The sequence below is a fragment of the Danio aesculapii genome, chromosome 7, assembly GCF_903798145.1.
Source record: "Danio aesculapii chromosome 7, fDanAes4.1, whole genome shotgun sequence".
Taxonomy (NCBI): domain Eukaryota; kingdom Metazoa; phylum Chordata; class Actinopteri; order Cypriniformes; family Danionidae; genus Danio; species Danio aesculapii.
Genome location: NC_079441.1, coordinates 71,282,856 through 71,299,387, shown reverse-complemented (window position 1 = coordinate 71,299,387; position 16,532 = coordinate 71,282,856). Strand labels below are relative to the sequence as shown.

The window sequence follows — 16,532 nt, the reverse complement described above, 5'->3', positions numbered from 1 at the left end:
CTGAATCTTCACACACACACACACACTCTAGGGACATCAGAGACTTATTTTACAGCTTGTAAAAAGGGGCATAATAGGTCTCCTTTAAATAGTCACAGCAGGGCTAATAGTTTTGTCTTAGGTTGAAGCATCTTTAATAATCTACGTTCATATTTGGCTCTTTTTGTACCAATTTCACTGTAAATATACAGTACTGACGAGTTGTTTTGTACAAGCACCAAATTTGACCTACATTTTAGTCAATAGTGACCATCTTTGAACTTCACGGGGAGCAAAAAGCTATCATTAAATAATTATAGTATAATTATTTAATGATAGAACCACCACTTTTATGCACCCCTGAATGGACACAGGAGATTAACCAGAGAGGTCAAGACTTTCATTAAATAATATATGATTACTCGGTTTGTTTCTTACCAAATCCTACACCAGGGGCTTTTAGAGCACTATTTAAGCACAGGACATTTTGGAAATATTATTGACTTCTGTCCAACATAAAACAGCACCTCAAATGTGCATAGAAACAAATACTGGCTAAGACATACTTGTTTTCGGTGAACTATTACATGTTTTCTAGTTCTTGTTTGCTGGGAGTACATAACATGTTACATATAATAACTTTATACATCATATGAAATCTGAATAAATAAGTTTACATTTGTATAGTTTGATAAGATAGGACAATATTTGGCTGTGACATAACTATTTGAAAATGTGGAATCTGAGTAATTAACATAAATAAACAACTAATTAAATAAATAAATAAATAAATAAAAATAGGGGAAGAAAAAATAAACAAATTGTAAAAAATTGAATTTGAAGTTTTTTTTTTTTACTCGTGGTTAGCAGGTATCATGTAAAATTCACAAGCCTGACTCTTGTAAAATAGTACTTTCCCAAAAATACACAACCTAGAAAAAGAGAACGCCAAATGGAGTTTATAAATACTGGATATCGGAAAACCTCCAATATCAGGAATCCCTACTTATATTAAATTATATTAAATATATAAAACTTATATTATTATTGTGGGTTTTTGAAAATGACCTTCCATGTAGTGTGTCACACAGCTCTAAGTGAAGTGAAATATCCAGCTAAGGCTTTAATCTGAAAGTGGACAGTTTTTAAAACTATTGATTCATCTAAAAAAAAAAAGAGTCGACTCATAGTGTTTAGAATGAATCGTCTTCAAGACGAGTCTTTAGCCGTTTCGGCGTGACGTGGCTACGAAACATAAGCCCCGCCCAATTGTTAAGCACACAAACCCGGGCAAATTTAAACCTGCGGCTCCGCCCACTAACCCATGAGCAAATAAAAACAGATCCTGAAGTCATGAGTCATGAAGACGCTGCGCTTACCTGGATATTATTGGAAGTGTGAGGGAAATGGGCGATTCAGTCATTTGTTAAAGGAAGGATGTTAAAGGTATTTGTACTCACGACAGTCTTGTTCATCGGAGTCATCCTCACAGTCGTTGTCTCCGTCACACAACCACGAGCGGCGGATGCATTTGCCGTTTTCACAGTGAAAGTCCAGCGGTGAACATGTGGGCAATACTGGAGGAAGGAGATGATGGGAAAACCAATTAAAAAAAGACAAGTAATATGACATTAATATGACAAGAAGACATAAGTAGAACTGTATTGTACACGCTAATATACACACTGGCTAATATAGAATATACAGGCAAAATTAGTGGCCTTCCTGAATTATTTAAATGTTATTTATTTGTGATGCTATACAAAGCTAATAATAATAATAATAATAATAATAATAACTTTAAAAATAATAACAATAAAATAAAAACTATATCTTCACAGTATTTCTTATTATATTTTCCTTCTGGCAAAGTCTTATTTCTTTTAGTTCATTCATTTTCTTCTGCTTTTCTGAGGCTTGGTCGCAGGGGCAGCAGTCTTAGGAGATTAGCAGACTTCCCTCTCCCCAGACACTTCCTCCAGCTCCTCCGGGGGGATCCCGAGGTGTTTCCCAGGCCAGCCAAGAGACATAGTCCCTCCAGCATGTCCTGGGTCTTCCGCGAGGTCTCCTCCCGGTGTGACATGCCTGGAACACCTCCCTAGGTAGGCGTCCAGGAGGCATCCGAAACAGATGCCCGAGCCACCTCGATGTGGAGGAGCAGCGGCTCTACTCCGAGCTCCACCCGGGTGACAGAGCTCCTCATCCTATCCATAAGGGTGCATCTGCCACCCTGTGAAGGAAACTCATTTTGGTTGCTTGTATCAGAGTTTGATTAGAAAAAAAACAGCTAAGGTCAATAATATTGGCTCCTTTAAGAAATAATAGTTTTAGAATTAAAATCCCAATAAGAGCAGATGAACTGAACAGAATCACAGAGCACTAAATACAAGAGTTGATGAGTAACTAAATGAGACACAGGTGTGCATAATCAGTGAAGCAATGCCGTTTTCACAGTCCAGCGGTGAACGTGGGAAATACTCGAGGAAAGAGATTAGAGAAAAAAAACTATTTAGAAAATAAATATTGCATGTTTGGGCATTTTGAGTGATGCATTAATCTGAATATACATTAATATGACAAGAAGACAGAAGCATAACTCTATTGTACACTTAGGCTAATATACGAACTGGCTAATATAGAATATACAGGCAAAATTAGTGGCCCTTCTGAACTATTTAAATGTTAGTTCTTTTTCAAATATCTCTCAAGTGATGTTATACAAAGCTAATAATAATAATAATAATATTATTATTATTAATATTATTAATAATAATAATAATAATAATAATAATAATAATAATAATAATAATAATAATAATAATAATGATAATAACAATAATAATAATATTATTATTAATAATAATGATAATAATAATATTAATAATAATAATAATGATAGTAATAATAACAATAATAATATTAATAATATTAATAATAATAATAAAAATAATATTAATAATAATAATAATAATAATAATAATATTATTATTAATATTATTATTAATATTAATAACAATAATAATATTTATATTAACAATAATAATATTATTATTATTATTATTATTATTATTATTATAAATTTCACTACCGATATTCAGTATCGTGACAGGTCTAATATAGTGAAAGAATCAGTTCATTAACTTGAGTTTGATAAATGGCATCTAAAACGTGTGTTAGGTAAAGAAAACGTTAGCTGACTAGTGCCATTCCCCTTGACTAAGCTGAAAATTAGGTCTGCCATCCCTTTTTATTTTCACTTTCCATATAGAACAGACCTTCGGGTCACTCGAAAGCGGTGAAATGATAAATTTGTGTCGCTTTCCTTTCGCTGATAAGATATACAGCCAAGTACACAACATTCCTGTGTGACTCAGGTGATACTTCCCGGTTTATTCCCACCGCAGCATCGATTTCGCTTTTTAAATTGGCGGCCGCGTGAAATCAGTCTATACCCCCAAACCTGTCCCTAACGCTACCCATACCCCACCCACAAGTGTTTCGCAATACATTATGAACGCGGTAAGTACGTTGTATTTATATTTTGATGCCAATACATTAATAGTGAAGGCCACCTAATATATTATAAATTGGGACCTGTGCATTTAATAGTGTGTAGTTTATGTGTGCACGCTTGCATGCATGCACAAACTGTATATGTACATAAAACAACCAGCACGTTATTTCTGTGCATATATAGCAGTGTGCATATGTATGTAGTGCATGTGTGTGTGTGTGTGTGTTCTGCATGTAGTGAGATTTCCAGTGCTCCTCATTAAAAAAGTCCCTGGAGGAAGAAACTCCTCCTGAGTCTTTCTGTGTTTTCAGGCTCTGACAGTGTTTTCATGACGGCAGCATTGAGAAGAGGCCATTGTTAGGCTGACGAGGCTCCTTAATGGTTTTCCTGGTGCTTTTTCCGCGCCTCCCGGAGTAAGTATCTTCAATTGGGTCCTGTAGAGAGTGACGCGCTCCGCTGAGCACATCTGCAGGTCACACAGGCCTGTCAGGTGTAGGAATTCGGGAATTAGCGCTCGAAAAGATGCTTCTATTGTGCTGCAGAATGAAGTCAGAGCCATCCTGAGTTTACAGAACCATCTCCGGGAAATTCCTGTGCTTTTGTAGCACACTATGAATGCAAGCGAACAATTGACAGCGCTTAATTGTATTAAATGTGAACTTGTGGTGTTCTTCAGATGTATTTTTATCATTCAATTCAATTCATCTTTATTTGTAGAGCGCTTTTACAATGTAGATTGAGTCAAAGCAGCTTCACATAGAAGTCCTAGTAGATTGAAAGTGTGTCAGTCCAGCTTTCAGAGTTGAAGCTCAGTTTAGTTCAGTTCAGTGTGGTTTAATATTCACTGCTGAAAGTCCAAACACTGAAGAGCAAATCCAGCGATGAGCGGCTCCACATGTCCTAAACCAAGCAAGCCAGTGACAAGGAACAAACTTCACCAATTGACGAAAGTGAAGGGGAAAAACAGGCTCAGTTGGGCACGACCATTTCTCCTCTGACCAAATTTCTGGTATAAAGCTGCAGTCCAGGTGCCGGGGGCTGGAAAACGCTGGACGTCCATCGTGGAGAAGCTGCAGGTGTGTGTAGATCACCGGCGGGTGTTCAGGCTGGCTCACTATTAACTGGCAACATTTGCCCATTGGAATGAATCTGTTTGTTCTACCTTCATAATAACAATTATTTTAGTGACCCTATTTATTGCATCCGTGTTATCTTTTACATCTTTAAATATTTTAAATGATATATTACTTAAAAGAAAAAGTGTATATTTTTGTGTTTGGAAAAATCATTATCTGGCAACGCAGCCTTTTGTAGCGCACTATGAATATGAGCGAACAATTCATTGAGGAAAGTAACAGCGCTTAATTGTATTAAATGTGACCTTGTGGTGTTCTTCAGGTGTATTTTTATCATTCAATTGAATTCATCTTTATTTCTCTAGCACTTTTACAATGTAGATTGTGTTAAAGCAGAATAACATATAAGTTCTAATACATGGAAACTGTTTCAGTCCAGTTTTCAGAGTTGAAGTTCAGTTTAGTTCAGTTTAGTGTGGTTTAATATTCACTGCTGAAAGTCCAAACACTTTCACTTTCACCAAACACTGAAAGTCACCGATTTTGATCCCGCCTCAAAAATGATTTTAAACCCGGAAGATGAAATTAGCTGACAAAAGCTCAAAATTATCCAGTTTTCCCCACAATTAAAGCTGACTGGTGCTAACATCGTCTTATCTGATGCTCAAAATCAGTTAAAATCTCAGAAGAAATACTCCAGGGTGTCTTGAACCTTTAATGTTCTGAATGCAGACACAGTGGTTAGCAGTGCAGCAGGTCTCTTTCCCTGTCTATTTCAACCATTATCTCTGCTGGTAATCGGAAGATTTTAAACCTATAGCAAACACAGCAGCACAGATATAGGCGATGTGTCTGAATGGTAACAAACTTAACAGATAACAGACAAAGTTCGCCATTCTCAAACTCTCGTACAGCTCTCCCGACAAAAATACTTGCTGCAAACCAACAGCTTTGCTAAAATCGGCACTGACAGAATCGCAGGGAAAAACGTGGAACAAAGCTTGTGAATCATAGAAACAAACACATATGACCCTTCAGGAATAGCTAAATACTCGTGTGCAGACGCGGTGTTAAGGCAAGGCAAGGCAAGGCAAGTTTATTTATATAGCACATTTCATACACAGTGGCAATTCAAAGTGCTTTACATAAACAGGAATAAAAGCTGTTACAGCTTGGCAGGTCTGCCTTGCTTTCGGAAAGCACGTGCTTTAATGAATAATTAAGCAGCAGGCTCTTCTCATAGGATAAGAAAACTCGGCTATGAATAATAATGAGAAACCGACACGTCATCACTCCACTAGCAGATTTGCACTACGTCACCAATTTTGACGCCCGCCTCAAAATTATTTTAAACCCGGAAGATGAAATTAGCTGACAAAAGCTCAAAATTATCCAGTTTTCCTCACAATTAAAGCTGGCTGGTGCTAACATCGTCTTATCTGATGCTCAAAATCAGTTAAAATCTCAGAAGAAATACTCCAGGGTGTCTTGAACCTTTAATGTTCAGCACTTTGGTCCACGCTCTGATGTTTTAATACTATAACTAATACTAATTTAATAATACTATTTAGTACTGTAAGAATGAATAAATCAAATCAAGGTTTGGTGCAAGTGGAAGTCAATGAAGACATCTTCAGATGAACAACTTCATCAACATTTAAGGGTTGCATAAATGCACACATGCTGGACGAAGCCAATTGCATTAAGGGCCCAGTGCTACTTCAGTCAAGCTAAAGCATTTACATGACATTTTATAAAGACAAATGATGGCTTCAGTCTGCCTGGAATTGACTTTTAAAGTGCATGTAAATGCTCGTCATCAGGCACAATCAATTTTAACTGATTGTAGATGAATTCTCGCTTCATCCAGGGGCTCTTCTGTTCTCTAAAGCATCACAATCTTGTTTTACGAACAGAGAATCCACCACAGAACTCTATGTGTGCATGCGCATGTGTGTTTTTCACAAACCATTTCACTCATATGACCACTGTAAAGTTAATGTCAAATGTGTAGCTGAACTTAATCAATCAACTATTTATTTCTACAGCTATGAAAGATATTCCCTGACAAAAAGTGGATAAATAAAGCAACAAACCACTAAAGATGAACCTAAATCTAAATAAATTAATCATTAAAAGTGGCAAGCAGCAGAAATAATACATCATTTATCGGCTTAAACATGTCGGTGTAATTTGACCACGGTACAATTAAAGTCAAATGTGTTTAGTGCTGCAACAAATAAAAAACTAATGCTGAGTTCAGACTGCAGGATTTTAGCTCACATTTGACTCGCCAACAGGTAGGCAGGGACCCGATATGAATGCTGATAAATATGTATCTATATCAGGGGCGTTGCTAGTCATAAAGCTCTACTGGGGCACTATATATATATATATAGAAACATATATAAATTATTAAATAAATATCTATTAAAAATAAAAGTATTCTTGTTATTATACAATTATTTTTCTAAATAATCTTAAATGTAACTGAAAAACAGTGTTTAGACACAACTGGAGTGATGCTAAGATCATTTAAGAAATCTTAAGAAAGTATTAAATATTAAAAGTGAAATTCTATAGACAATTCAATAAAATACAAAAAAAAAATGATGTTTTATAAAATTATCTGTTGTCTTAGACTTGACACATGGCAGAGAATTAACGGTAGGTGTATTAAGTCTTTACCTCCCTGACTCCTCATCCCTCTTCATCTCCTCATCCCTCCTTTTTGCTTCATACAAAAAAATCTATCAGGAGGCACGCTTAGTAAGATCACCGTCATATTGTTTAAACTTTAGTTTTGTCGACTAGCTAAACAAAAAAAGGCCGTTACACCGGTTTTACAACGCATGAGCGGCGCGTGACAAGCAAGTAGCCTGCTTTTTTGGCGCGCATGTTAACTACCGGGACTCTCACAGCCATAAGAGCAGCGTGTGCGAGAGGCGCGCGGGTTCTCTGCGCAGACGCAGAGATACGTCAGTTTGCTTTTTGATTAAACTACACTGCTTTCACCAGCGTGGTTCGGTTGCACATAGAGAATAACGTCTTTATTTCGGAATTACCACTCTTAATAAATACACTTGCATATGAAGTAAATCATATCTCAAAGCATTTACTGGGGCACTGGAGATTGTTACTGGGCCACGTGCCCCAGTGAATTGGGTCTAGAGACGCCCCTGATCTATATATATGTTTTTTTTTCTAAATGATTTCAAAAACTAAAGGCAAATAAATACAACAAACAAATAGTTTCTATTATATAATCTTAATCTTAACTATTCATTTCTACAGCTTTGAACTTTATTTTTGTATAAATAAAAGGAATTCCCTGACAAAAAAGTGCATAAATAAAGCAACTAAGCCACTGAACATTAACAAAAATCGAACTAAACTCTTAATAAAAAGTGGCGGACAGTGGTTCAACCAGCTGAAATAATGCATCATTTATCAGCTTCGTTTGACCACTGTAGAAATCATGACACGTGTGTTTAGTGCTGCAACAAACGAAAAAACCAAGAATGCACCCAAATGAAATTGATGGATGCACTTGTCCGAGAACCGAAACTGAAAATGGTTTACGATAATTATTTATCACATTATTAAGCAAAGTAAAAATGCATTTTCAGACGATAATCATCAATGCATCCCTAAAAAGAGCAACATTCCAGCATATATTCTGATCTAATGGCACGTTTCCACTGAGTGGTATGGTACGGTTCGGTACGCTTTCATGGCCGTTTCCACAGTCAAAAGGCGAACGGTACCGTACCACTTTTTCAGCACCCTTTCGAAAGGGTACCAAAACACGAGCAAGGGTACCAAAAGGCGGAGCTAGACACGCCGCTGAACGCTATTGGTTTACAGAGACACGTCATTCGCTTACGCAACAAGCCAGTATGAAAACAAAGGAGCCGCCATGTTTTAATACACAGCCGAGAGATTACAGCGGAATTAAATATACATATAATAACGAGCCATGGTCGATCCGGGCTCAAACAAACCTTGTCGTTGTCTTGATGAACAGCCACAAAGCCAAAAAGAAGAGCAGATTTATCCTGTGCCCCGTAGTTTTTTACGAGCCAGTCTGAGCCGCGAGCGGTTTCGCTTTCTTGCTTGCGCTCGCCGCGCATCTACATCTGAAATAAAAAGCGTCTTGAGCTGATGATAATAACCCGCGCTTGATTATTGACGTGCTTTTGAAACCCGATCCTGTCAGACACTGACAAACACGAGAGTGAAGCGTGAAGAAACAAAGGAGAAGCTGGAAAAAGGAGCACATTATTTTTTCAGCAAACATGAACAAAATGCCATGATTAACTATTATCTTCACCTTTTGGACTAATATGAACTTGGAATGACGGAATTACTCTCTAACAGAGGCTACATGTGCTGCTGAAGATTACAGACACAGATGAGAGGTTTACACTGACTGTAGGCTATATTTTGTGTTGTTTTTGAACCTAAATACTGACGAAATGTCTGCTATATGTAGTTCTTCTGTAGTTGGTAACATATCGGAGACTGTAAGGGGCTGTATGTGTTTATATATGTTCATTTATTTAGTTATTTAATATAATTACAGACGTTACAGTAGGCTGTTTCGCACTGTCTTTGATCTGCAGTTATAATCAACTCATGTTCATTGAAAAGTTAGTAATAAACATTTATACACAAGTGTTTATGTGTATGAAGCATCTGTTTTGTGAAAAGAGCTTCTCATATGATATGGAACGACCCGTACAGCTTTATTGTAGACATTTCCTCCAGTGAAAATAACGTTGACTGAAACTTTCTGTCATACACCACACCCACCAAACGAGTACCATTGGTACCCTTTTAGCAGCAGAAACGCAAGCTTGATAAAGGTGACCCGTACAGTACCAGTCAGTTAAACGCTTTCCAATCCAACCAATGTCAAACTGGCTGTGAATAAAACTAAGAATGTGCATGATGTTGTGTTATGGGACTCACTGCAGCCGTCTTCATCGCTGTGATCTCCGCAGTCGTTGTCTCCGTCACACTGCCACTGAGCCGGGATACACGTGCACTCGCCAAACGCACTGACCGCACACGTGAAGTGATTCTTTCCACACGAGCATTCGGCGGCGCTCAAAACACCTGCAAAACAAACACATGAAGTCAGACACTGGAGGGAGTCTCAATGGCTCCTTTTTACACGTGCTGCACTTAGAGTAGTGCGTAATATTAAACACCAAAACAAGCATGCAGAGCAGGGGGGCCGGTGTCCTAGAGAGTTTAACTACAACCCTAATCAAACACACCTGAACAAGCTAATCAAGCTCTTACTAGATATACTAGGAACTTCAGGGCAGGTGTGTTGAAGCAAGTTGGAGATATACTCTGCAGAACACCAGACCTCCAGGATCGAGTTTGGGCACCTCTGATATAAAGAAATGTGCTAAAGCTGGATAGAGCTAAACTCTGCAGGACACTGATCCTTCAATATAACCACAGGCAGACCCCCTAGTTTTTCACGATTCCGCAATTGCTCAATCCGACGCAAAATCAACAAATAGTCGCACATTTTTTGGGGGGTCCTGCAAATCTTAATTTCTTAATTCTTCATTTAAATGCAAAATAATAGCACAAATTATTTCATAAAACATCAAATTCCAAACGAGATAATCAAATGAAGATTTATTTCAGTTTGCAATTAATTGTTTTACATGACTTATAGACGTTGCATACGCACGTATGTATCTGAATGTCTCTCGACCAATGACGCCTCACCTGAGCCCTCACAATCATTACATTATATGAAATGGGGGACGAGGGCGAGTTTTCAAGTTCTTCAGTAAGCAGACAAGGATGAAGCGCGAGTGATTTACATCTAGTCAAAGCAAAGGTGGGACTAGACATCCTGTGGTACAAATTGAGCGTTTTGACGCGGTTTAGACTGCAAAAGAAAGTGTGAGGAAACATCTAACGTTAACAAACGGAGTAATGGAACAAACAGATGGAGACTGGTTCACCGATGACGGCCCTGGACCGAATTGAAGGACATTATTTGTGCTTTACATGTATGGCTGGTGTTATGATGTGCATTAAATCGATAAATTACTTTCCCTGTAGTTAATGAGAGAAAATGATTCCCTGAGTTTTACGGCAATCTGTGTTTCAGGTGTATTATGGTAGGGGAAGCCCTAACGCATGTCCTGAGTGAGCTACATGATGTCAGATGCTCTGGGGAGTGAAATCTGAGAGAAGGTAAAATCATGGTTAAAAAATAAGAGTTATACAAACTTCCTTTGGCTTAATCACTACCGTTTTAGATCTTGTCTTGAAAAGAGACCCAAATAAAGAAGCTTTATTTTTATTATTTTTCATTGTGCACACCTAACATAGTAGTACCTAATATGGTAAATAAGATATAGATAGTAAATAAGATATATATAGGATATATATAGGAAAACTACTAGCCACATTAACTGTTTTGATCACCAGCCACTGTGGCTAGTAGTTTTCCTATATATATCCTATATATATCTTATTTACTATCTATATCTTATTTACCATATTAGGTACTACTATATATATATATAGGGCTTGACATTAACTGTTTTGATCACCAGCCACTGTGGCTAGTAGTTTTCCAACATTACTAGCCACTCGCCATTTTCACTAGCCACAATTTTATTGTTGGGAAAATAAATTTTACACACATAAATATGACTTTGTCGTGCTAAAATGACTTCATTTAGATTTTGCGTTATCTCCTCATGCCTCCTCATTCACTTCTCTTTTTGTGAAATATTGCTGTATACTATACTTTTTATTTACCAAAACATATGCACAGTAATCTGTCCTGGCTAAAGGTCCCAGATCATCAGTTAACTACACATAATGGGGAGTTAATCTCCCATTAAAGCAATGTTATTGTAAAAAAAATGATGATTAAACCATATTAACGCAAAAAAAAGCAGGTAAAAAAACATACCGTGTGATAATGAAAGGATGATCACACACACGGTTAATGTTAGACCCATAAATAATCTGTTCAAAGAATGGTCAAAGTGAAAGCAACTGGCGCTGCTTACAATAAGTCAACTGTGGAAATCTGGAAAGCAGCAAGACTGTGGGTGCATGTTCATTTGTCTAGTCTATTTGAAAGATAACCGATCGCATCAGTTGCGTTTCTAGACACAGTTGCTTCACGAAAGGAAACGGGAGCGCGCACGCGTTATAAACAGTCGCGCGCATCACCTCAGCTGTTAGCGCGAGTGATCACCCTCTCATTCGGTATTCACCTGCTTTGCTCGCGAAGTTGCGAATGCAATTATTTTTGGCAGTCGTGTGGCTTCTCAATTTTAAGATCGCCTTGGCATGCATATTGGACCATCCTTATTGTCGAACCCTGCTTTTAAGAATTATTATCTGGGAAAATTATTTTCAACCAGCCAAAGTGGCTAGTGGGAGTGTCTTAATCTTAACCGCCACCGTTGAAATCTACCTGCATTAGGCGGGTGTTAATGTAAAGCCCTGTATGTATATATATGTATATGTATATATATATATATATATATATATATATATATATATATATATATATATATATATATATATATATATATGTTTATTTATTTAATTTATTTTATATTTTTTATTAAATTGCAAAAATGTCCTCCAATTTCTGGGATTTACCACCACAAAATCAGTCATTTTTAAATCGAAAGAAAATCGTGAAAAACTAGGGGGTCTGCACAGGGTACTTTGAGCTGAAATTACACAGAAATATTGTGGGGACATCTGGCGCTCGTGTTAAATCTCGCAAATATGACCCCTTCAATGCATGACCCTCGTAATGTCACAGACACAAGAAACATATTAAATTCAATGCAATTTGTTCCAACCATAATGACTGCAGCATTAGTGTAATTCACCACAAAAACGCGGTTCGAAAACTTCAGCCCTTGCAATTTTTTGTTTTTAAGCTCAATAATTGGAGGAAACGGAAAAGTCTTTTAATAACTGCTCCAGGCCTCCTCCCTGCTCTCCAGCGCGTGGCGGTTCATCGTGTGTGATTCAGGAAAATGACCTGTAGTTGGTTTAATGTCAGATAATGTGTGTGTTTTTTCACCGGAACTGTGTGTTGATCACGATCTGCTTGGTTTTTACAGGACGGTATAAGAGTAGCCATGTGAAAGTGAAGACTGGAGTAGAGTGGAGTTGACTCAACCACATGGTTCTGCGCTCATTTTTGGCGAGCTGGAATAATTACAGCCTTTCTTTTGTGGGAGATGGAGTTATATATGCCATGTTTAGTCACTAAATGGAGCAAGACATTCATCATGTGTGCTTTAAAGGCTTGCCATTTCTGTTTTCAAGGCCAAAACTCTGTTAGCCTTAAAATCTTTGTCAGAGATGCTAATTAAATCACTCACACGTGATTTTTAAAAATACATGTATGCATAAATTTTATTTAGTGAAGAACTATATTTTGACACAAGCAGAAATGACCTTTTCTGTCAATTTCATTCATTGCTCATCAGGGGTCGCCACAGCGGAATGAACCGCCAACTATTCCAGCCTATGTTCTACGCAGCGGATGCCCTTCCAGCTGCAACTCAGTACTGGGAAACATCCACTCTTACACATACACCATGGCCAATTTAGTTCATCCAACATATAAACTCCCCACAGAAATGCCAACTGGCCCAGCCGGGACTTAAACCAGAGACTGTCTTGCTGTGTCTAGTTCACCATTGAGCCACCGTGTCACCCCATTTTCTGTGAATCTTTTTGTTTATTTATTTTTAACCTTTACAGAGATGTAGTTACTAGTTTATTACAAAGCATTTACAATTATTCATTTGCCAAACATTATTATATTATTATTTTAAATGTTTGACTTGCACTAATGTTTCATATACGTTTTCAATAAACATGATTTTAACTCAATGAAATTCTTATTTGACAGCCCCTGGAGTGCTACTGAGGGTTATTTACAAATGTCCTTCCATGTAGTGTGTAACACAGCTCTAAGTGAAGTGAAATATCCAGCTAAGGCTTAAATCTGTAAGTGTACAGTGTTTAAAACTATTGATTCATCTATAAAAGAGTCGACTCATAGTGCTTCAAACGAGTCATCTTGATAACCAGGTAGTTGTGTGTGGAAACCCAGGAGATTTGAAACTTGCGGCCCCGCCCACTAACACAGAAAAAAAGGCTAGACCAATGTTGCCATATTGGGCGGTTTTGAGTTTATTTTTGCAGGTAATAAAGGAAATAGGCGGGTAGTGAAAACTTCAGCGCAACGTCCGCCCCCTGGAACGTAGATACCCCCCCCCCCCCACTTAGCGTGATTCTGGCTACCGTCACAACATAAAATCAAGCGGCAACCTCCTGCTCTCCCTCGGGAAGCCAATACGGAAGTAACTGAAACTGCAATTCATCAAAATTCCGCTAGTCCTGGCTCCATAATAGAGCAAATTGCAATTGAGCCCACTGTTAGAATGGTCAACTTTACAGCAGAAAAAAAAGGTGTTTACAGCCTGGTACGAAGAACGATTTTGGTTCATATAGCTATTATTACCCTTCATGACAACTGTGAAGGGGGTGAATTTATTTATAACTCATCCATTTCCTTTATATTAGGTTATATTAAGTTTGCATAATTAAGGGCGTGGCCACTTGAGTGACAGCTAGGTCTCGCTGGTCGCAGTCACTTCACCTCAGCTGAATCTGGCAGATTAGCCACTGATCTCGGCATATTCATCGTATTTTGTGTTGTTTTATGTGGCTTTACACAGTCAGCTCCCTGTTGGACTTATTTCTTACAATTATCAGATGATATGGGATGCTGTGTGCACTTAATTCTGCTCATAAACCATTCATGTGGCCTCGTTTCCCATGTGAGTAAAGTTATATACTTGTACACCATCTCTATAAATGTATTTGTTTTATTTAAGATCATTTATCATTAATATTTTTCTTTAGACCCGTAAAGCACTCCAGAATGTGACAGATTGATTAGCTGTAGGATCTAGATCAGTCATCTGAAGCGTTGTCAAACAGTGTAATGCTGGAGTTCATCAACAGTCATGCATTTACTAACACACACTATATCTGAAGTGTTTGGAAGTAATTCGTGTTTTCCTCCTGTAGAAAAACGTCATAAGAACAATGTTTAGTGGCTCAGTGTATTACTACAGTGTTTTTAAAAGTCTAAACACTTTTTTGATATAGCACGAGTCGCAGGTAATAAAGTATCAAGCGTTTCTCCCAAAGTAAAGTCTGTCTGCCAGGTCTAAGCAAAGTGCCAGCAGGTGTCTGTAGCTCCGCCCACTCTCCGCCTCTTTGCCCTTGTTTGGTATCCCGCTGTGGGTGCGATGACGCGCAAACAAAATGGCGACGGTTGGCCACGCCTACTTGTAGCTTCTTTTGCGCTCTTCAGAAACCTATGGGTGACGTCACGCATACTATGTCCATATATTTTACAGTCTATGCATGAAATGTATAATTATTTGGTCGACTTCTTCCAGAAAGAACTAGAGTACACTGTAAAAATATCTGTTAATGTTTAACAAAGTGGCTTTTATTGACATTTCAGATGTGTGAAATAATATAATGTATGAGAAATAATATCAAGAGAAATAAGTCTGTAAAATAACAGAAAAAGTACCAGCAGTTTATTATAAGGTTTCTGTAGCTTAATATACATCACCAACCCAGACAATATTTCACTTTACACTAGCAAAAATGTTCATTAAAATAACTTTTTCCAACTTTTCAAGATTAAAAGTTGTTGGAAGAGAGATCAAGCTCCTTTAATGCGATTTAAAAGAAGAAATAAATGAGAAGAAATAAAAACATGAATCACAGAATAAGGAAAACTGCTCTTTTATGCCTGTGTTATGAGTGTTATCCAGAAGCAACAGGTTGAGTGAGATGTCTGACTGAATACTTTAAGCATTTCCAGATGATATCAGCAGAGCGCTTCATTGTGCATGAATGCAGAAAACAGCAGATCAGCTCACAGATTAGCAAGATGTAACTAGTTTTGATGAAGATTTTGGATTGTTCTACATTGTTAGGTCTACGTTATGTTTAGCATCCAGTAGATCTGCCATTCAGGACTGGAGAAAGTGTCATAGAAATGAGGATAATTATGTGTAGAGTCAGAAGAGGGATATAAAGAGGATTTTTATTTATGCTTTTTACATTACACCAGTTACATTTAACCTTAAAAATCTGGAAAAAAGTGACTTTTATTAACATCTGTAATAGTTTAAAGTGATATATTGTCTGGGTTAGTGTTGTATATTACACTACAAAAACCTTGCAGTATATATTATTTCTTATGCATCATATTATCTCAAACCACTAAAATAACTAAGAGTCACTTCTTTAACTTTACACGATGACAACAAATTTTGTTCTGTCACGTTAATGATATTTACATGGTCATATTATGGATATAGGGACATTATATGCACAAATTACCTGTATTTAATTTAAATTCATGAGTGCATCAAAACAAAAAGTTTTAAAATAGCATCAAAAGACTAATGGCTTTTATATATATATATATATATATATATATATATAGTTTATTTCACCATAAACACTCGTTACACAGGCGTAAATTAGCAGTTTTCCTTATTTTGTGATGCATGTTTTTATTTTTCCTCATTTATTTCTGCTTTTAAATCGCATTATAGGATCTTGACCTTGATCTTATATATATATATATTTAGTTGAAGCCAGAATTGTAAGCTCCCCTGAATTATTAGCCCCCCTGTAAATTTTTTCCCCCAATTTCTGTTTAACAGAGAGCACATTTTTTCAGCACATTTCTAAACATAATAGTTTTAATAACTCATTTCTAATAACTGATTTCTTTTCTTTTACCTTTTTTTTAACTTGCTTTTATTCTAGCCGAAATAAAACAAATACAATTTTCTCCAGAAGAAAGAAAAATTTCAATATGTGAAAATGTC

General features: G+C 37.0%; 1 protein-coding gene across 3 annotated transcripts in view; it reads right to left on the bottom strand.

The window, feature by feature from the left end:
* Positions 1–16,532, bottom strand: part of lrp4 (low density lipoprotein receptor-related protein 4) — a 165,469-nt gene that overhangs the window by 85,062 nt on the left and 63,875 nt on the right. For all 3 annotated transcript variants that reach the window (XM_056462455.1, XM_056462456.1, XM_056462457.1), the window contains exons 2-3: positions 9,544–9,690; positions 1,440–1,556 (exon numbers count right to left, since the gene is read on the bottom strand). In XM_056462455.1, coding sequence (XP_056318430.1) covers positions 1,440–1,556; positions 9,544–9,690 — 264 coding nt within the window. The remainder of the gene's footprint in view (positions 1–1,439; positions 1,557–9,543; positions 9,691–16,532) is intronic.